We start from the raw sequence: 21,240 nt of genomic DNA, 5'->3' as shown, positions 1-21,240 counted from the left end.
CTCTGAGAGGGGAGTGGGGTCTAGTGGTTAGAGTGGGGGGGGGCTGGGAGCCAGGACTCCTGGGTTCTCTCTTCGGCTCTGAGAGGGGAGTGGGGTCTAGTGGTTAGAGCGGGGGGGAGGAGGGAGCTGGGAGCCCAGACTCCTGGGTTCTCTCCCTGGCTGTGGGACACTGTGTCAGTATCTACCCCACCCCTCAAAAATGGACACAGAGAGAGAACGGCTAAGGAAGGATCCTCTGACCTGTTCCCTTAGGGACCCACCATCCTGCTGTGCCGGTGCCCCTCACTCCCGACCCGCAGCCTCTGCTAGCCCAGTTCTGCCCCTCCCCGGCCCTGCCGGTGCCCCTCACTCCCGACCCGCAGCCCCCTGCTAGCCCAGCCCTGGGCTCCCCCCAGCCCTCCCTCCACTTTTCTGTGCTGACAATCTGAATTCAGGGGCACTGTGGGGGGGCAGGCTGGGCTGGCAGGGCTGGGGGGAGCCCAGGGCTGGGCTAGCAGAGGGCTGCGGGCTGGGAGTGAGGGGCACCGGCAGAGCTGCGGAGGGGAGGAGGGGGCTTGAGGTCAGGATTGAAGAGCAAAGTTCAATGTACCTGATTTGTTTCCTTTTGGGTTGGTGCCCGGCCCTTAGGGGATCTTGATGGTGGAAATGTGGCAGTCCAGGCTTGTCAAGTCCTTCACTGCATGACACATCCATCACTTCTGAGCCCTGGAGGGGGGGAGGGGTTCAATCTTTGGGCTCCTCTCTCCCCCCCCCCCCGCCTGCTCTAACCACTAGACCCCACTCCCCTCCCAGAGCCAGGGAGAGAACCCAGGAGTCCTGGCTACCAGCTCCCCCTCCACTCCCTTCCCAGAGCCAGGGAGAGAACCCAGGAGTCCTGGTTCACCTATTTCATGCAGAGACCTACTCCCACACCTAATTCCCTACCCTCCCTGCCTGGCCCGGCAAGCCCCAGAGTGCCGGGGAGGGGCAGGCAGGGCTAGGCAGGCCCAGGGGCAGTGGCTGATAAACGGAAACCAGGAAACAATCGGCTGACGCAGAGCCAGAGGGAGGTGGTGCCGGAGCCAGAGCTGTGCTGGGGAGCCCAGCTGAGAGCAGGTGGGAGCGGCCGCCCCTGGTGCCCACCTCACCACGGTAAGAAGGGGAGCGATTCCCTGCCTAGAAACTGGCCTGGCCTGTCTCTGACCAAAGATACCGACCCTCGTGGCTGTCTGGTTCCACCCCCAGCCCTGTATCCACCCACCTACCCTTCCCCCTCCCCAACCCGCTAGCTACTCGTCCAACCATCCATCTGTCCATCCCCAGACCCAACCCTCTGTCTACCCCTCCATCCATCCATCCATTCCCAACCTTCCACCCATCCATCCCCAGACCCAACCCCATCTATTGTCTATCTATCCATCCCCATCCCTCTATCCAGCCCTCCATGCATCCATCCATTCCGAACACGTTATCTACCCTTTTGTCCACCCGTCTAGCCATCCCAACCTTCAGATTTGCGTGTTTTATTTTAGCTCACTTGGTAATTCACTTTGTTCTGTCTGCCATTACTTGGAACCACGTCAATCCTACTTTCTGTATTTAATAAAATCACTTTTTACTTCTTAATTAACTCGGAGTATGTTTTAATGCGGGGGGGGGGGAGCAAACAACTGTGCATATCTCTCGATCAGTGTTATAGAGGGTGAACAATTTATGAGTTTACCCTTTATACAGCGTAAAACGGATTTATTTGGGGTTTGGACCCCACTGGGAGTTGGGCATCTGAGCGTTAAAGACAGGAACAATTCTGTGAGCTGCTTTCAGTTAAGTGCAGCTTTGGGGTGGGTGGTTCAGACCCTGGGACTGTGTTGGAGTAGATGGGAGTGTCTGGCTCAACAAGACAGGGTGCTGGAGTCCTAAGCTGCCAGGGTAGGAAAGCAGGGTCAGAAGTAGTCTTGGCACATCAGTTGGCAGTTCCCAAGGGGGTTTCTGTGATCCAACCCACCACAATCCAAACCCCAAATAAATCAGTTTTACTCTGTATAAAGCTTATACAGGGTAAACTCATAAATTGTCCGCCCTCTGTAACACTGACAGAGAGATATGCATGGCTGTTTGCTCCCCCGGATATTAATCACTTACTCAGGGTCAATTAATAAACAAAAGTGATTTTATTAAGTATAAAAAGTAGGATTTAAGTGGTTTCAAGTAATAACAGACAGAACAAAGTAAGTTACCCAGCAAAATAAAACAAAACACGCAAGTCTAAGCCTAATACATTAAGAAACTGAATACAGATAAAATCTCCCCCTCAGAGATGTTCCAATAGCTTCTTTCACAGACTAGACTCCTTCTTAGTCTGGGCCCATCCCTTCCCCTGGTACAGTCCTTGTTAGCTTCAGCTCAGATGGTAACTAGGGGATTCCACGTGACTGGCCCCCTTTGTTCTGTTCCACCCCCTTTTATAGCTTTGGCACAAGGGGGGAATCTTTTCTCCCTCTGAGTCCCCACCCCTCCTTCTAAATGGAAAAGCACCAGGTTTACAATGGATTCCAGTATCAGATGACATGATCACATGTCACCGTAAGACGTCATTCTCCATTCTTTCAGGGTTGGCATGCATGTACCCAGGAAGGTTGCACGTACCCTGCAAGCTCCATGGAAACTTTTTAAAGACACCATAATAGAGGCTCAACTTAACTGTACACCCCAATTTAAAAAACATAGTAAGAGAACCAGAAAGAGGGCCACCGTGGTTAAACAACAAAGTAAAAGAAGGAGTGAGAGGCAAAAAGGCATCCTTTAAAAAGTGGAAGGTAAATCCTAGTGGGGAAAATAGAAAAGAGCATAAACTCTGGCAAATGAAGTGTAAACATATAATTAGAAAGACCAAAAAAGAATTTGAAGCACAGCTAGCCAAAGACTCCAAAAGTAATAGCAAAAGTTTTTTTTAAATACATCAGTAGCAGGAAGCCTGCTAAACAACCAGTGGGGCCACTGGACGATCGAGATGCTGAAGGAGCACTCAAGGACGATAAGACCATTGCGGAGAAACTAAATGAATTCTTTGCATCGGTCTTCACTGTTGAGGATGTGAGGGAGATTCCCAAACCTGAGCCATGCTTTTTGGGTGACAGATCTGAGGAACTGTCCCAAATGGAGGTGTCATTAGAAGAGACTTTGGAACAAATTGATAAACTAAACAGTAATAAGTCTCCAGGACCTGATGGTATTCACCCAGGAGTTCGGAGGGAACTCAAATGTGAAATTGCAGGACTACTAACTGTCATCTGGAACCTATCATTTAAATCAGCTTCTGTACCAAATGACTGGAGGATAGCTAATGTGATGCCAGTTTTCAAAAAGGGCTCCAGAGGTGATCCTGGCAATTACAGGCACCCGGTACGCCTCACTTCAGTACCAGGCAAATTAGTTGAAACTATTGTAAAGAACAAAAGTGTCAGACACACAGATGAACATAATTTGTTGGGAAATCGTCAACATGGTTCTACTAGAATTCTTTGAGGGGGTCAACAAGCATGTGGACAAGGGGGATCCAGTGGATAGAGTGTATTTAGATTTCCAAAAAGCCTTTGACAAGGTCCCTCTCCAAAGGCTCTTAAGCAAAGTAAGCAGTCATGGGATAAGAGGGAAGGATCTATCATGGGTCGGTAACTGGTTAAAAGATAGGAAAGAAAGGGTAGGAATAAATGGTCGGTTTTCAGAATGGAGAGAGGTAAATAGTGGTGTCCCCCAGGGGGTCTGTACTGGGTCCAGTCCTATTTAACATATTCATAAATGATCTGGAAAAAGGGGTAAACAGGGAGGTGGCAAAATTTACAGATGATACAAAACTGTTCAAGATAGTTAAGTCCCAGGCAGACTGTGAAGAGCTACAAAGGGATCTCACCAAACTGGGTGACTGGGCAACAAAATGGCAGGTGAAATTCAATGTTGATAAATGCAAAGTAATGCACATTGGAAAACATCATCCCAACTATACATATACAATGATGGGGTCTAAATTAGCTGTTCCCACTCAAGAAAGAGATCTTGGAGTCAGTGTGGATAGTTCTCTGAAAACATCCACTCAACGTGCAGCGGCAGCCAAAACGCGAACAGAATGTTGGGAATCATCAAGAAAGGGATAGATAATAAGACAGAAAATATCATATTGCCTCTATATAAATCCATGGTATGTGCACACCTTGAATACTGCCTGCAGATGTGGTCGCCCCATCTCAAAAAAGATATAGTGGCATTAGAAAAGGTTCAGAAAAGGGCAACAAAAATGATTAAGGGTCTGGAACAGCTTCCGTATGAGAAGAGATTAATAAGACTGGGACTTTTCAGCCTGGAAAAGAGACGACTAAGGGGGGATATGATGGAGGTCTATAAAATCATAACTGGTGTGGAGAAAGTAAATCAGGTAGTGTTATTTACTTCTTCTCGTAATGCAAGAACAAGGGGCCACCAAATGAAATTAATAGGTAGCAGGTTTAAAACAAACACAAGAAAGTATTTTTTCACGCAACGCACTGTCAACCTCTGGAACTCCTTACCAGAGGATGTTGTGAAGGCGAAGACTATAACAGGGTTCAAAAAGGAACTAGATAAGTTCATGGAGGACAGGTCCTTCAATGGCTATTAGCCAGGATGCGCAAGGATGGTGTCCCTAGCCTCTGTTTGACAGAGGCTGGGAATGGGCAACAGGGGATGGATCACGTGATGATTCCCTGTTCTGTTCATCCCCTCTGGGGCTCCTGGCATTGGCCACTGTCAGAGGACAGGACACTGGACTAGATGGACCTTTGGTCTGACCCAGTCTGGACATTCTTCTGTTCTTATTTTCTAAGGTTTGCGAGTAAACAGAGCCATTCATAACCAATTGTCCTAGTTAATGGGAGCCATCAAGATTCCAAGCCACCATTAATAGCCCACACTTTGCATAATTACAATAGGACTTCAGAGTAATACTTTGTATTTCTAGCTTCAGATACAAGAATGATACATTCATACAAACGGGATGAACACCCTCAGCAGATTATAAGATCTGTAATGATACTTTACAAGAGACCTTTTGCATAAAGCATATTCCAGTTACCACTATATTTACCCTCATAAGCATATTTCCATAAACATATGGAGTGCAACGTCACGATCCCCCTATCTACCCTTCCACCCATCCATCCTTCCCCCTACCCAACTCTCTAACTCTCCACTGATCCATCTGTCCATCCATCTTTCCCCGTACCCATCCCTCTATCTACCCTTCCACCCATCCATCCATGCTTCCCCATACCCAACCCTATATTTGTCTACCCATCCGTCATCCACCCACACCCAACCCTTTATCTAGTTAATGACCCATCTATCCACACAACTATCCCCACACCCAAACCGCTATCTGGCCACCCATCCTGCTGTCCCCACACCCAACCATCAATCTACCCACGCTTCCCGGAGCAGTTCCAAGTGGCTGCTACCAGCCGCAGAGGGTCAGAGTGAAGGTAGCTTTGCTTGGCTGGCCTTTGCCTTATTTCGGTATGTCCTTGCTTTCAGATGTCTGCGCTCGATAAATTCTTCCTTGCTTGGTTTTCCAAAGGTTGATATTTAGCCTCTCTCCAAATTCTGGAAGGGCCGAGGTGTTGCCAGGTAATGGGAACTCTGTGTTAACATCGTTCATGTGCAGTTACTAGGTGGCGGTGGAAGGAGAGATTAGCAGGGGGGATGTATATGGGGGCGGATGGATGAATTTCATGAAGGGTATCCACCCATCCATCTACATAACTTCCCTCCCATCCATCCACCCACCCTCCTTCCTTCCCATCCACCCACCCACCCATCCACCCATCCATCTACATACCTTCCCTCCCATCCATCCACACATCCATCCACCCACCCACCCACCCATCTACCCTCCCTTCTTCACCTCCCCCCACCCATCCATCCATCCACCCTCCCTACCTTCCCATGCATCCACCCACACATCCATCCATCCTCCCTCCTTCCCATTTGTATACCCACCCACCCACCCATCTACCCTCCCTACCTTCCCATTCATCCACCCACCCAACAACCCTACCTTCCCTCCCTATCTTCTTACCCATCCATCCACACATCCACACACCTCCCATCTATCCACTCACCTACCCAACCATCCACCATCCCTACCTTCCCATCCATCCATCCATCCACCCACCCTCCCTCCTTCTCATCCACCCACCGACCCATCCGTCCACCCTCCCTCCTTCTCATCCACACACCGACCCATCCATCCACCCTCCCTATCTTCCCATCCATCCTCCCACCCCACCCATCCACCCTCTCTACCTTCCCTCCCTATCTTCTCACCAATCCATCCACCCTCCCTCCTTCCCATCCACCCACCTATTCATCCATCCACCCTCCCTCCTTCCCATCCATCCACCCTCCCTATCTTCCCATGCATCCACCCACCCACCCTCTCTACCTTCCCCCACCATCTTCTTACTAATCCATCCACACACCCACACACCTCCCATCCATCCATTCATCCATCCACCCTCCCTACCTTCCAATCAATCCATACATCCACCCTCCCTACCTTACCAGTCATCCACCCAACCACCCATTCATCTATCAATCTACCCAACTTCCCTTCTCACCCATCTGTCCACACACCCACACACCTAGCTTCCCATCCACCCACCCACCCATCCATCCATCCATCCATCCACCTATCTACCCTTCTTATCTTCCCATCCATCCATCCATCCATCCATCCATCCACCCAACCTCTCTTCTCATCCATCCATCCATACACCCTCCCTACCTTCCCATCCATCCATACACCCTCCCTATCTTCCCATCCATCCATCCACCACCTTTTCTCCCTGTCTTCTCACTCTTCCATCCACCCATGTACCTGCCATACCATCCCACGCAGCCATTCCTCCTCCCTATGTCCCCATCCCCCAGCAATCTAGCACACCTTCCCATCGCTCCAACCATCCTCCAATCCTCTTATCCCAGCAGAAGATGGTCACTAAGCTTTTGAATACTTAGACCAATCAATGAGGGTCTAAAGTTCCTTCTCCCTCTCCCCACAGGGCAGGACTCCACCTGCCCTCTGCTGCTTGGTGACATGAAGCTAATGGACATCTGGGTCTCTTGCCGGCCATCCCTCTTCATCACCCTTTGCCTGCTGGTTATCCTGATGGCCTCTGCCTTATTATGCCTGGACAGCCAGTTCCCCATCCTGGGGTGGAGGAACCCCTCGCTCAATAACCCAGGGCAGAGTCTATCTGCCTCCTCCAAGGAGCGGGGCATGTGGACCGTTAACTCTGCCGGGCGTCTCGGGAACCAGATGGGGGAATACGCCACCCTCTACGCCCTGGCCAAGATGAACGGACACCAGGCCTACATCCTCCCGGAGATGCACCGGCAGCTGGCGCCGCTCTTCCGCATCACCCTGCCCGTGCTCTCCAGATTCAGGGCTTCGAGGATCCCATGGAAGGACTACGAACTCCATGACTGGATGTCGGAGGAGTACAGGCACATCGAGGGGAAATACGTCTGGCTTACGGGCTACCCCTGCTCCTGGACCTTCTACCACCACCTCCGGCAGGAGATCCTCCAGGAATTCTCCTTCCACGACCACGTCAAGGAGGAGGCCAACCGGTACCTGGCCGGGCTGCGTGGGCAGCGCCAGAATGTGACCTACGTGGGCGTCCACGTCCGGAGGGGGGATTACGTCCAGGTGATGGCCGAGCACTGGAAGGGGGTGGTGGCGGACAAGGCCTACTTGGAGAAGGCCATGGGCTACTTCCGGGCCAAGTACCAGGAGCCGGTCTTCGTGGTGACCAGCAACGGGATGGAGTGGTGCCGGGAGAACATCGAAGCCTCGCGTGGGGACGTGTATTTCTCGGGGGACGGGAAGGAGTCGTCGCCGGGGAAGGACTTTGCTCTCTTGGCCCATTGCAACCATACGATCATGACCATCGGGACCTTCGGCATCTGGGCCGGTTACCTGGTCGGTGGGGAGACCATCTACTTGGCCAACTACACCCTGCCCGATTCCCCCTTCCTTGAGATCTTCAAGCCTGCGGCCGCCTTCCTCCCCGAGTGGATCGGGATCAATGCCGATCTCTCCCCACTGCGGAGTGGGAATTCTGGCTAAAGGAGCTCAGCCAACAAGATCCACCCACCGTTGCATGGCCGGTCTGCCCAGCACTCGTCACCTGGGATCCCCAAACCAGTGACCTACATCAGTGCTAGTGATCTGATAGGAATGTTCAGAGTGATGGTGTATGTGGGCCAGGACTCCTGGGTTCTCTCCCTGGCTCTGGGAGGGGAGTGGTGTCTAGTGGTTAGAGCAGGGGGGCTGGGAGCCAGGACTCTTGGGCTCTCTCCCTGGCTCTGGGAGGGATGTGGGGTCTAGTGGTTAGAGCAGGGGGGCTGGGAGCCAGGACTCCTGTGTTCTCTCCCTGGCTCTGGGAGGGGAGTGGGGTCTAGTGGTTAGAGCAGGGGGGGCTGGGAGCCAGGACTTCGGGGTTCGCTCCCCAGTTCCCGTGGTGAGTTCAGGGGACCAGGGATGCTGGCCCGGGGTGGTGGAGGTGCGCCAGGACTATGACTCTGAGCTGTTTTGCGAATGCGGTTTGTTATAAGAGACAAATAAAATCGCTCTGTGTTGACCTGGCCAGGCGCGGAACCGCTCAGGTGAGCCATGTCCTCGCCCCCTGCTATAATTATAATAATTGATGGAGATATCCCATCTCCTAGAACTGGAAGGGACCTTGAAAGGTCATTGAGCCCAGCCCCCTGCCTTCACTAGCAGGACCAAGTACTGATTTTGCCCCAGATCTCCGAGTGGCCCCCTCAAGGACTGAACTCACAGCCCTGGGATTAGCAGGCCAATGCTCAAACCACTGAGCTCTCCTTGCCCCCTGCTCCCCTGCAAACATGGGCTCCCAGTGCCGGGACACACACAGACCACAGGTCAGGGGTCCTGGCAGGCAGTGCTGGCCTCAGGGCAGCGCTGGGGGCGAAGGAAGGATCTCATCACCTGAGGCTGGCGGGGGAGGGGGAGGCATCACCCAGGCTGGCGGGGGCTGCAGCTGGGCCTCATGTGACCATAGGGGCTCTGCCCTCACTCCCACCCGCAGCCCCTGGTACCCCCGACCTGGGCTCCCCCCAGCCCCGCCGGTGCCCCTCACTCCCACCTGCAGCCCCCTGGTACCCCTGACCTGGGCTCCCCCCAGCCCCGCCGGTGCCCCTCACTCTCTGTGATGAAGTGGGGGGGAGGTTGGCTGCTTTGTCTAAGTGCTGTTTGTGCCTCAGTTTCCCCCGTGTGCTGCATGTTTAACCAGGCGGTGGGGGAGGGGTGCTGTATTCGCAGAGGCCCGGATGTGACCTCACCCTGCAGCCTGGACACTGGGTAACGTAGCGACCGATGACCCGGGAGCCCGCCAGGTTCAGGCCACTGGGAGCACAAAGGACGGCCGAGAGAGGAGCCCGGTGATGGGTTTGCGTGGGACCAAAGACACAGGACGAAGGAGGGGCTGTGGGGAGGTGATATGGGGGTCGGCTGCAAGGAGCTCGCACTGGACTGGAGATGAAGACGGGTCTGGACCCCAACTGGACAGACCCAGCTGTACGGGGCTGAGACTGGCCAGGCCCCAGGCCCCTGAGCACTGCCTGGGCTGGGTTCAGCCGTACAACAAACCTCCTGTTTTACGCCGGCTGAGAGTCCCTGCAGGCTGGAGATCAGGGGCGTCGCTCTCTCTGGGGGTGGTGGCCCTGGGGGGTCAGAGTGAGGGGACCCCCCAAGGGGGCTCACGGAGGGAGCCAGGCGGGCTGGAGGCTCCGAGGTGCGGCCCCAGGAGGTGGCGGGGCCAGAGAGCCTAACCCCGGAGATGGAGGGTGATCCTTGTGGGGGGGCTGTCACACCGAAGGGGGGGGGTCTCCCAGGGGCCGTACGGAGCCGAGGGAGCCCAGGTCCTGGGAATCCATCACACGCTCGACCCGCAGCCCCCTGCTAGCCCAGCCCAGCCCTGACCCCATTCCCCTCCCGGGGTGGGAGTGAGCCCAGATTGACCCCGGGGGAGCTGAGTTCAGGACACTCCAGCTGGTAACTTCGGCTGGGGATCCCATGGGGGGGGGACACTGACCCCTAGTGGCCAAAGTCTCCAAGCTCTACCCAGCTCCACTCCCTGCAGTCATCTGTGATCTAGCTACCCCCATAGGCCCCAATTATCCCCATAGCCCCCCCAGCTAGCCCCATAGCCCCATAGCCCCCAGATAGCCCCATAGCCCCTCCTAGCTAGCCCCATACACCCCCATCCCTCCCTGTCCAGGCTCTGGCCGTTACAAAGCCATGGATCTGCTCACAGGCAGCTCTCAGCTCTCTGGGCTCTCCCAGGCCCTCGGCCTGTCGCTTTCCTCCCCGCGCGGCCGAGGGCCTGGGGCGGCTGGGACAATACGGAGGTGGCAGCACGTGTGGACGTGTCACGCGCTGTCCCAAGTGGCCACTGGGTGTCAGCGCGCTGGGGTGTAGGGAGAGGGGGATCCCAGCAGGAGGCGCTCTCCCCTAGGGGTCAGAGCTGGCCTCAATGTCCCAAGGGCGGCGCCTGGGGGCGCTGGGTTGCATTGCACGAGATGGGTCCCTGGACACAATATTGATCCCGCCCCCGGCCACATTTCCACCAGTTCGTCCTGCCCCAAACTCCCTTTTCCACCCCGGACTTTGCGTCAACCCAGAAATCGCACCCGTCCCCCCACAGAGACCAGGACACTCAGGGCAGGTTTGGCCCACACCAGCAGTTTATTCTGAAGCCATCGGCCACGAAGCCGCCACGGACCCCGCGAGAAATCGCCCGTCCTGGAACGATGCCCCAGTAAATAACAGGAATCATCTGAATCGGCCCTTCGACGGCGCTGTGGGTCGGTCAGCGCTGGCCTCAACATCCGAACATCCAGTGAAAATCAGTCCCGGAGCCGAGGAGAGAACCCAGGAGTCCTGCCTCCTAGCCCATCCCCCCCACCCCGCTCTAACCACTAGACCCCACTCCCCTGCCCGAGCCACAGAGCCAGCCCAGGGGTCCTGGTTCCCTTGTTTCATGCTGGGCCCTACTCCCACCCCCCATTCCCCACCCTCCTGGCCTGGCGTGGCAAGCCCCCATGGTGTGTCCCTGGGGCGTGTGCCGGGGAGGTGGGCGGAGCGCGAAAGGGTGAGTCATGCCCGGGAGCAGGTGGCTGGATGAATGTTTAAGCGCTGATAAAAGTCCAAGAGGAAACAAATGGGTGAGGCCGCGTCAGTTGGAGACGGAGCCTTCCAGGGAAACCGAATAGAAGCAGAGAGGTGCGGCCGCGCCTGGTGCCCGGACCCGAAACCCACCTCAGCAAGGTAAGAAGGGGGGAGATTCCCTGCCTAGAAATGTCCTGGCCTCTCTCAGAACAAAGATACCGACCCCTCCTGCCGTCTGTCCGTCCAGCCCAACACTGAACTCTTTAGCCATAAATAACCCCACCCACCCACCCACCCACCCACTTATCAATCCCCATTCCTCTTTGTGTGCTTCTCCCGATCCATCCATCCTCCCATCCCCCATCTACCCTTCTCCCCATCCACCCACCCACCCATCCCCATACACACCTCTTTATCTATCGGTCTACCCATCCACCCATCCTTCCCCATCTGATCCCTCTATCTACCTCCCATCTCCTCACATAGTCTCCTACCTTTCGAGCCACCCATCTGCCCGTTCTTCCCCATAACCAAACTTCCATCTATGTACCCACCCATCCATCCACCCCCCATTCCCATACACACCTCCATATCTATCTCTGCACCCATCCATTCACCCATCCTTCCCCATACCCCATCCTCTATCTCGTCCCCCGTCCATCCCTCCACCCACCGCCACCGAGCCCTTTTTCGGTCTACCCACCCACCCATCCTTCCCTGTATGAACCTTCTATCTGTCTACACACCCATCTCCTCCCACACTCCTCTACCCTTCCATCCATCCACCCACCCATCCATCCATCCATCCCACACCCACCCAATCCTTCCCCATACCCTACCTATTATCAGTCTACCCACCCTCCTACCCAACCATCTTTCCCATAAACAACCCTCTGTCTATGTACCCACACATCAGTCCCCATACGAACCCGCTATCTATTTACCCACCCCTCCCTCTGCACGCCCCTCTAGCTACCTGTCCATCCATTCTTCCCCATACCCAACCCTCTATCTGTCTACTCATCCACCCATCCACCCACCCACACCCACCCATCCGTCAGTCTATCCACCCACCCATCCATCCTGATAGGAGCCCTCTATCTACCCACCCATCTCCTCACACACTCTCCTACCCTTCCAGCCACCCATCTACCCACTCTTCCCCATAATCAACTTTCTATATATCTACCACACCTCAATCCACCCCCCATCCCCATACACACCTCTTTATCTATCTGCCCATCCATCTGTCCATCCATCCTTCCCCATACCCAACCCTCTATCTCTCTACCCACCCAACCCCCTGCACACCCCTCTATCTACCCATCCATCCACCCACCCACCCACACCCAACCCTTTAACAATCTACTCATCTATCCATCCTTCCCCATATAAACCCTTTATCTATCTACCCACCCATCTCCTCACACACTCATCCCCATCCATCCATCCGCCCATCCATCAATCCTTCCCCATACCCTACCCTTTACTGATCTCCCCAACCATCCTCCCCATACCCAACCCTCTATCTATCTACCCACTCTACCATCCACCCACCCATCCCTGTACACACCTCTTTATCTATCCATCCATCCTTCCCCATATTCAAATCTCTATCTCTCTACTGATCCATCTGTCCATCCATCTTTCCCTGAAACCAACCCTCTATCTGTCCACCCACCCGCCTATCCCCCTACACATCCTCTGTGACGGGTTTCATCACAGAGACCCCCTTGGGACTGTCATCTGACGTGCTGGAATGACCTCTGAGCCCGTTTTCCACTGCTAGCATGGGACTCCAGAACCCTGCCTTGTTAAGCCAGACACACCAGCCTGCTGCAACACAGACCCAGGTCTGGTCCACACCCCTAAAGCTGCAGACTTTAACTGAAAACTGCTTAACAGGTCACCTATCTCCAGCACCCAGACACCCAGTTCCCAATGGGATCCAAACCCCAAATAAATTTGTTTTACTCTGTATAAAGCTTATTCAGGGTAAACTCATAAATTGTCCGCCCTCTATAACACTGATAGAGAGATATGCACAGCTGTTTGCTCCCCTAGGTATTAATACATACTCTGGGTCAATTAATAAACAAAAGTGATTTTATTGAGTATAAAAAGTAGGATTTAAGTGGTTTCAAGTAATAACAGACAGAACAAAGTAAGTTACCAAGCAAAATAAAACAAAAACACGCAAGTCTGAGCCTAATACATTAAGAAACTGAATACAGATAAAATCTCCCCCTCAGAGATGTTCCAATAGCTTCTTTCACAGACTAGACTCCTTCCTAGTCTGGGCCCATCCCTTCCCCGGGTACAGTCCTTGTTAGTTCCAGCTCAGGTGGTAACTAGGGGATTTCTCATGACTGGCAGCCCCCTTTGTTCTGTTCCATCCCCTTTTGTAGCTTTGGCACAAGGTGGGAATCCTTTGTCTCTTTGGGTCCCCACCCCTCCTTCTAAACGGAAAAGCACCAGGTTTACGATGGATTCCAGTACCAGGTGACATGATCACATGTCAGTGTAAGACTTCATTCTCCATTCTTTCAGGGTTGGCAGGCACGTACCAGGAAGTTTTGTGAGTAAAAAGAGCCATTCACAACCAATTTTCCTAGTCAATGGGAGCCATCAAGATTCCATTAATGGACCATGCTTTGCATAGTTACAATAGGACCTCAGAGTAATACTTCATATTTCTAGTTTTAGATACAAGAAAGATACGTTCATACAAATGGGATGAACACCCTGAGTAGATCATAAGCTTTGTAATGATACCTTACAAGAGACCTTTTGCATAAAGCATATTCCAGTTACATCATGTTTAAACTCATACGCATATTTCCATAAACATATGGAGTGCAACATCATGATCCCCCTATCTACCCTTCCACCCATCCATCCTTCCCCATACCCAACTCTCCACTGATCCATCTGTCCATCTATCTTTCCCCATACCCATCCCTCTATCTACCCTTCCATCCATCCTCCATTCTTCCCCATACCCAACCCTATATTTGTCTACCCATCCGTCATCCACCCACACCCAACCCTTTATCTAGCTAATGACCCATCTATCCACACAACTATCCCCACACCCAAACCGCTATCTGGCCACCCATCCAGCTATCCCCACACCCAACCATCAATCTACCCACGCTTCCCGGAGCAGTTCCAAGTGGCTGCTACCAGCCGCAGAGGGTCAGAGTGAAGGTAGCTTTGCTTGGCTGGCCCTTGCCTTATTTCAGTATGTCCTTGCTTTCAGATGTCTGCGCTCGATAAATTCTTCCTTGCTTGGTTTTCCAAAGGTTGGTATTTAGCCTCTCTCCACATTCTGGAAGGGCCGAGATGTTGCCAGGTAATGGGAACTCTGTGTTAACATCGTTCATGTGCAGTTACTAGGTGGCGGTGGAAGGAGAGATTAGCAGGGGGATGTATATGGGGGCGGATGGATGAATTTCATGAGGGGTATCCATCCATCCATCTACCTACCTTTCCTCCCACCCATCCACCCACCCTCCCTCCTTCCCATCCACCCACCCACCCATCCACCCATCCATCTACATACCTTCCCTCCCATCCATCCACACATCCATCCACCCACCCTCCTTCCCATCCATCCACCCACCCACCCATCTACCCTCCCTTCTTCACATCCACCCACCCACCCACCCATCCATCCATCCACCCTCCCTACCTTCCCATCCATCCACCCACACATCCATCCATCCTCCCTCCTTCCCATTCGTATACTCACCCACCCACCCATCTACCCTCCCTACCTTCCCATGCATCCACCCACCCACCCACGCTCTCTACCTTCCCGCCCTATCTTCTTTCCAATCCATCCACACACCCACACACCTCCCATCCATCCATCCACTCACCTACCCACCCTCCCTCCTTCTCATCCACCCACCAACCCATCCATCCACCCTCCCTACCTTCCATCCATCCACCCTCCCTACCTTCCCATGCATCCACCCACCCACCCATCCATCCACCCTCTCTACCTTCCCTCCCTATCTTCTTACCAATCCATCCACACACCCACACATCTCCCATCCATCCATCCATCCATCCATCCATTGATCCATCCATCCATCCACTCACCTACCCAACCATCCACCATCCCTACCTTCCCATCCATCCATCCACCAACCCTCCCTCCTTTTTATCCACCCACCGACCCATCCATCCACCCTCCCTACCTTCCCATGCATCCACCCACCCACCCATCCACCCTCTCTACCTTCCCTCTCTATCTTCTTACCAATCCATCCACACACCCACACATCTCCCATCCATCCATTCATCCATCCACCCTCCCTATCTTCCAATCAATCCATACATCCACCCTCCCTACCTTGCCAGTCATCCACCCAACCACCCATTCATCTATCAATCTACCCAACTTCCCTTCTCACCCATCTGTCCACACACCCACACACCTAGCTTCCCATCCACCCACCCACCCATCCACCTATCTACCCTTCTTATCTTCCCATCCATCCATCCATCCATCCATCCATCCATCCACCCAACCTCTCTTCTCACCCACCCATCCATCCATCCATCGATCCGCCTACCCTCCCTACCTTCCCATCCATCCACCCTCCCATCTTCCCATCCATCCATCCACCACCTTTTCTCCCTGTCTTCTCACTCTTCCATCCACCCACCTACCTGCCATACCATCCCACCCAGCCATTCCTCCTCCCTATGTTCCCATCCCCCAGCTATCTAGCACACCTTCCCATCGCTCCAACCATCCTCCGATCCTCTTATCCCAGCAGGAGATGGTCACTAAGCTTTTGAATACTTAGACCAATCAATGAGGGTCTAAAGTTCCTTCTCCCTCTCCCCACAGGGCAGGACTCCACCTGCCCTCTGCTGCTTGGAGACATGAAGCTAATGGACATCTGGGTCTCTTGCCGGCCATCCCTCTTCATCACCCTTTGCCTGCTGGTTATCCTGATGGCCTCTGCCTTATTATGCCTGGACAGCCAGTTCCCCATCCTGGGGTGGAGGAACCCCTCGCTCAATAACCCAGGGCAGAGTCTATCTGCCTCCTCCAAGGAGCGGGGCATGTGGACCGTGAACTCCGCCGGGCGTCTTGGGAACCAGATGGGGGAATACGCCACCCTCTACGCCCTGGCCAAGATGAACGGACACCAGGCCTACATCCTCCCTGAGATGCACCGGCAGCTGGCGCCGCTCTTCCGCATCACCCTGCCCGTGCTCTCCAGATTCAGGGCTTTGAGGATCCAATGGAAGGACTATGAGCTCCATGACTGGATGTCGGAGGAGTACAGGCACATCGAGGGGAAATACGTCTGGCTTACAGGCTACCCCTGCTCCTGGACCTTCTACCACCACCTCCGGCAGGAGATCCTCCAGGAATTCTCCTTCCACGACCACGTCAAGGAGGAGGCCAACCGGTACCTTGCCGGGCTGCGTGGGCAGCGCCAGAACGTGACCTATGTGGGTGTCCACGTCCGGAGGGGGGACTACGTCCGGGTAATGACTGAGAAATGGAAGGGGGTGGTGGCGGACAAGGCCTACCTGGAGAAGGCCATGGGCTACTTCCGGGCCAAGTACCAGGAGCCGGTCTTCGTGGTGACCAGCAACGGGATGGAGTGGTGCCGGGAGAACATCGACGCCTCGCGGGGGGACGTGTATTTCTCGGGGGACGGGAAGGAGTCGTCGCCGGGGAGGGACTTTGCTCTCTTGGCCCATTGCAACCACACGATCATGACCATCGGGACCTTCGGCATCTGGGCCGGTTACCTGGTCGGTGGGGAAACCATCTACTTGGCCAACTACACCCTCCCCGATTCTCCCTTCCTCCAGCTCTTCAAACCTGAGGCCGCCTTCCTGCCCGAGTGGATCGGGATCAACGCCGATCTCTCCCCACTGCGGAGCGGGAATTCTGGCTAAAGGAGCTCAGCCAACAAGATCCACCCACCGTTGCATGGCCGGTCTGCCCAGCACTGGTCACCTGGGATTCCCAAGCCAGTGACCTACATCAGTGCTAGTGATCTGATAGGAATGTTCAGAGTGATGGTGTATGTGGGCCAGGACTCCTGGGTTCTCTCCCTGGCTCTGGGAGGGGAGTGGGGTCTAGTGGTTAGAGCAGGGGGGCTGGGAGCCAGGACTCCTGGGTTCTCTCCCTGGCTCTGGGAGGGATGTGGGGTCTAGTGGTTAGAGTAGGGGGGGCTGGGAGCCAGGACTCCGGGGTTCGCTCCCCAGTTCCCATGGTGAGTTCAGGGGACCAGGGATGCTGGCCCGGGGCGGTGGAGGTGCGCCAGGACTATGACTCTGAGCTGTTTTGCGAATGCGGTTTTGTTACAAGAGACAAATAAAATCTCTCAGTGTTGAGCTGACCAGACGTGGAACCGCGCAGGTGAGCCATGTCCTCGCCCCGAGCTCTCCTCCAAACATGGGCTCCCAGTGCCGGGACACACACAGACCACAGGTCAGGGGTCCTGGCAGGCAGGGCTGGCCTCAGGGCGGCGCTGGGGGCGAAGGAAGGATCTCATCACCTGAGGCTGGCGGGGGAGGGGGAGGCATCACCCAGGCTGGCGGGGGCTGCAGCTGGGCCTCATGTGGCCATAGGGGCTCTGCCCTCACTCCCACCCGCAGCCCCTGGTACCCCCGACCTGGGCTCCCCCCCAGCCCCGCCGGTGCCCCTCACTCCCACCCGCAGCCCCCTGCTAGCCCAGCCCCGCCGGTGCCCCTCACTCCCACCCGCAGCCCCCTGCTAGCCCAGCCCCGCCGGTGCCTCTCACTCCCACCCGCAGCCCCTGGTACCCCTGACCTGGGCTCCCCCCAGCCCCGCCGGTGCCGCTCACTCCCAACCGCAGCCCCCTGCTAGCCCAGCCCTGCCCCCCCCTGCCCTGCCGGTGCCCCTCACTCCCTGTGATGAAGTGGTGGGGGGGTTGGATGCTTTGTCTAAGTGCTGTTCGTGCCTCAGTTTCCCCCCTGTGCTGCATGTTTAACCAGGCGGTGGGGGAGGGGTGCTGTATTCGCAGAGGCCCAGATGTGACCTCACCCTGCAGCCTGGACACTGGGTAACGTAGCGACCGATGACCCGGGAGCCTGCCGGGTTCAGGCCACTGGGAGCACAAAGGACGGCCGAGAGAGGAGCCCGGTGATGGGTTTGCATGGGACCAAAGACACAGGACGGAGGAGGGGCTGTGGGGAGGTGATATGGGGGGTCGGCTGCAAGGAGCTCGCTCTGGACTGGAGATGAAGAGGGGTCTGGACCCCAACTGGACAGACCCAGCTGGACGGGGCTGAGACTGGCCAGGCCCCAGGCCCCTGAGAACTGCCTGGGCTGGGTTCAGCCGTACAACAAACCTCCTGTTTTACGCCGGCTGAGAGTCCCTGCAGGCTGGAGATCGGGGGGATCACTTCCTCTGGGGGTGGTGGCCCTGGGGGGGGGCAGGGTGAGGGGACCCCCCAAGTGGGCTCACGGAAGGAGCCAGGCGGGCTGGAGGCTCCGAGGTGCGGCCCCAGGAGGTGGCGGGGCCAGAGAGCCTAACCCCGGAGAAGGAGGGTGATCCTTGTGGGGGGGCTGTCACACCGAAGCGGGGTCTCCCCGGGGCTGTACGGAGTGATCAAGCTCTACCCAGCTCCATCCCCTGCAGTCATGTGTCGTCTAGTTACCCCCATAACCCCCCCACATTCCCCGATAGCCCCCAGTTAGCTACCCCCATAGTCCCCCATGATCCCCATATCCCCCTCTAGCTACCACCATAGCCCCCATCTTTCCCCATAGCCCCTTCTAGCTAGCCCCATAACTCCCATCTACCCCCCTTGGGTCCGCTAGCTAGCCCCATAGCCCCTCTACCCCAATAGCCCCATAGCCCAGTTTAGCTACCCCCATAGCCCCCATTATCCTCAAAGCCCCCACTAGCTACTCCCATAGCCCCCGGCTAGCCCCATACACCCCCATCCCTCGCTCTCCAGGCTCTGGCCGTTACATAGCCCCACAGCCCCCCCATTATCCCCATAGCCCCCCCAGCTAGCCCCATAGCCCCTCTACCCCAATAGCCCCCAGCTACCTCCATAGCCCCTAGCTAGCCCCATACACCCCCATCCCTCGCTCTCCAGGCTCTGGCCGTTACATAGCCCCACAGCCCCCCCATTATCCCCATAGCCCCCCCTAGCTAGCCCCATACACCCCCATCCCTCGCTCTCCAGGCTCTGGCCGTTACAAAGCCGAGGATCTGCTCACAGGCAGCTCTCAGCTCTCTGGGCTCTCCCAGGCCCTCGCCTGTCGCTTTCCTCCCCGCGCGGCCGAGGGCCTGGGGCGGCTGGGACAATACGGAGGCGGCAGCACGTATGGACGTGTCACGCGCTGTCCCAAGTGGCCACTGGGTGTCAGCGCGCTGGGGTGTAGGGAGAGGGGGATCCCAGCAGGAGGCGCTCTCCCCTAGGGGTCAGAGTTGGCCCCGATGCCAGATTGTAGCACCGGGGGGCGCTGGGCTGCGGGGAGCAGGGCAGGGGGCTTGCGACGAAGTGGGCATGTTCTTACATTTTTCTCTGAATACTGTGTTGGTGCCTCAGTTTCCCCTGTGCATTTCTGTGACGGAGCAGGGAGCGGGGCGGACTGACCTGGGAATGTCTCTAGTTTTGCTGGGACTGTCTGCATGGCGACGATACCTGAGCCTGTAACCCGAGCCGGGAGGGCGGGTGGGGCCAGGTGACACCTTTGTCCAATTTCCCGGGCGCAAGGTGTCACGTGGCCCAACCCCCCTCCCAGCTCAGGTTACAGGCTCAGGGATCCTGGCTCAAGGGAAGTCACCTCCTGCTCTCCCATCCCCCATGCAGACACTCCCAGCAAAACTAGAGACATTCCCAGGCCAATCCGCCCCACTCCCTGCTCCGTCACAATTTCTCAAGTGTCTAGGTGGTGGGATAAGGGGGTGTGATGTGATGGTGTCTGCACAGAGAAGGGTTGACGCCCTGTCTCCTGGTAACCGGTGGCCTGGGCCCCTCCCCTGCAAGTGACAACTGAAGGTGTTGGAGAACAAAGAGATCAGGTGGTTCCTGGCCTGGGAAAGAGACAAAGGCCAGAGGAGGGGCTGGGGCGGGGGGGTCAGTTTGGAGCTGGCTGGGGAAATGGAGGGGGGCCAGATGGGACTCTGGCCTCCCTGCCCCAACATGGACCAGACTGAGGGGTCCTGGTCTCTGTACCCACAAGCTCTTTTTGGGCTGTTCCTGTCGGCTAATAAACCTTCTGTGTTCCCGGCCGGCTGAGAGTCACGTCTGACTGCGGAGTTGGGGGGCAAGACCCTCTGGCTGCCCCAGGACACCCCCCCCCCGGATGGACTCGCTGCGGGACGCGCACGGGGGGACGGGGATGCTGAATGCAACGGGGTCAGACCCAGGACGGTGGAAGCTGTGGCAGCTTCTTGCCCGGGGACAGTCTGCGCCGAGAGACGAGGCTCCCCCCCGAGTCCTGCCTGGCTTCGTAGGGAGCAGTCCCAGAGCATCGCCCCGTGACTCCGTGACAGGGCTCGGCAGGGGGCCGTCTCCCCAGGCAGTCTGGGCTGGCCCCAATGCCCCAGGGCGGCGCTCGGGGGCGCTGGGCTGCATTGCACATGATGGGTCCCTGGACTCACTTTTAATCCTGCCCCCGGCCGCATTTCCACCGGTTCTTCCTGCCCCAAACTCTCTTTTCCACCCCGGACTTTGCGTCAACCCAGAAATCGCACCCCTCCCCACACAGAGACCAGGACACTCAGGGCAGGTTTGGCCCACACCAGCAGTTTATTCTCATGCCATCGGCCACGAAGCCGCCACGGACCCCGCGAGAAATCGCCCGTCCTGGAACGATGCCCCAGTAAATAACAGGAATCATCTGAATCGGCCCGTCGACGGCGCTGTGTGTGGGACCATCGTCTGCCGTGGGTCGGTCAGCGCTGGCCTCAACATCCAAGCCGGGGACAGAACCCAGGAATCCTGCCTCCTAGCCCATCCCCCCCACCCCGCTCTAACCACTAGACCCCACTCCCCTGCCCGAGCCA

The 21,240-nt window shown here is 56.0% G+C and overlaps 2 protein-coding genes across 5 annotated transcripts; both read left to right on the top strand.

Annotated features, from left to right (window-relative positions):
- The first annotated feature begins 1,006 nt into the window (after window positions 1-1,006).
- LOC101933588 (galactoside alpha-(1,2)-fucosyltransferase 2-like) lies at window positions 1,007-8,654 on the top strand. The gene is made up of 2 exons (XM_065571043.1): window positions 1,007-1,131; window positions 7,071-8,654. Exon 2 carries the CDS (start codon window positions 7,106-7,108, stop codon window positions 8,138-8,140), a length of 1,035 nt encoding a protein of 344 aa, XP_065427115.1. The 5' UTR covers window positions 1,007-1,131; window positions 7,071-7,105; the 3' UTR covers window positions 8,141-8,654.
- On the top strand, window positions 1,039-21,223 carry LOC101933861 (galactoside alpha-(1,2)-fucosyltransferase 2-like). Of its 4 annotated transcripts, none has more exons than XM_065571035.1 (3): window positions 11,182-11,365; window positions 14,469-14,511; window positions 16,074-21,223. In XM_065571035.1, the coding sequence occupies exons 2-3, from the start codon at window positions 14,469-14,471 to the stop codon at window positions 17,141-17,143; spliced, it is 1,113 nt and encodes a 370-aa protein (XP_065427107.1). In that variant the 5' UTR covers window positions 11,182-11,365; the 3' UTR covers window positions 17,144-21,223. The 4 variants fall into 4 exon arrangements, with proteins under 4 accessions (XP_065427110.1, XP_065427107.1, XP_065427108.1 ...); XM_065571036.1 differs by having other exon boundaries at window positions 11,183-11,365; window positions 14,469-14,561; XM_065571038.1 differs by lacking the exons at window positions 11,182-11,365; window positions 14,469-14,511 and adding an exon at window positions 1,039-1,131.
- Window positions 21,224-21,240: the final 17 nt, after the last annotated feature.

The sequence above is a fragment of the Chrysemys picta genome, chromosome 17, assembly GCF_011386835.1.
Source record: "Chrysemys picta bellii isolate R12L10 chromosome 17, ASM1138683v2, whole genome shotgun sequence".
Taxonomy (NCBI): domain Eukaryota; kingdom Metazoa; phylum Chordata; order Testudines; family Emydidae; genus Chrysemys; species Chrysemys picta.
This window is presented reverse-complemented; position numbering and strand designations above follow the sequence as displayed.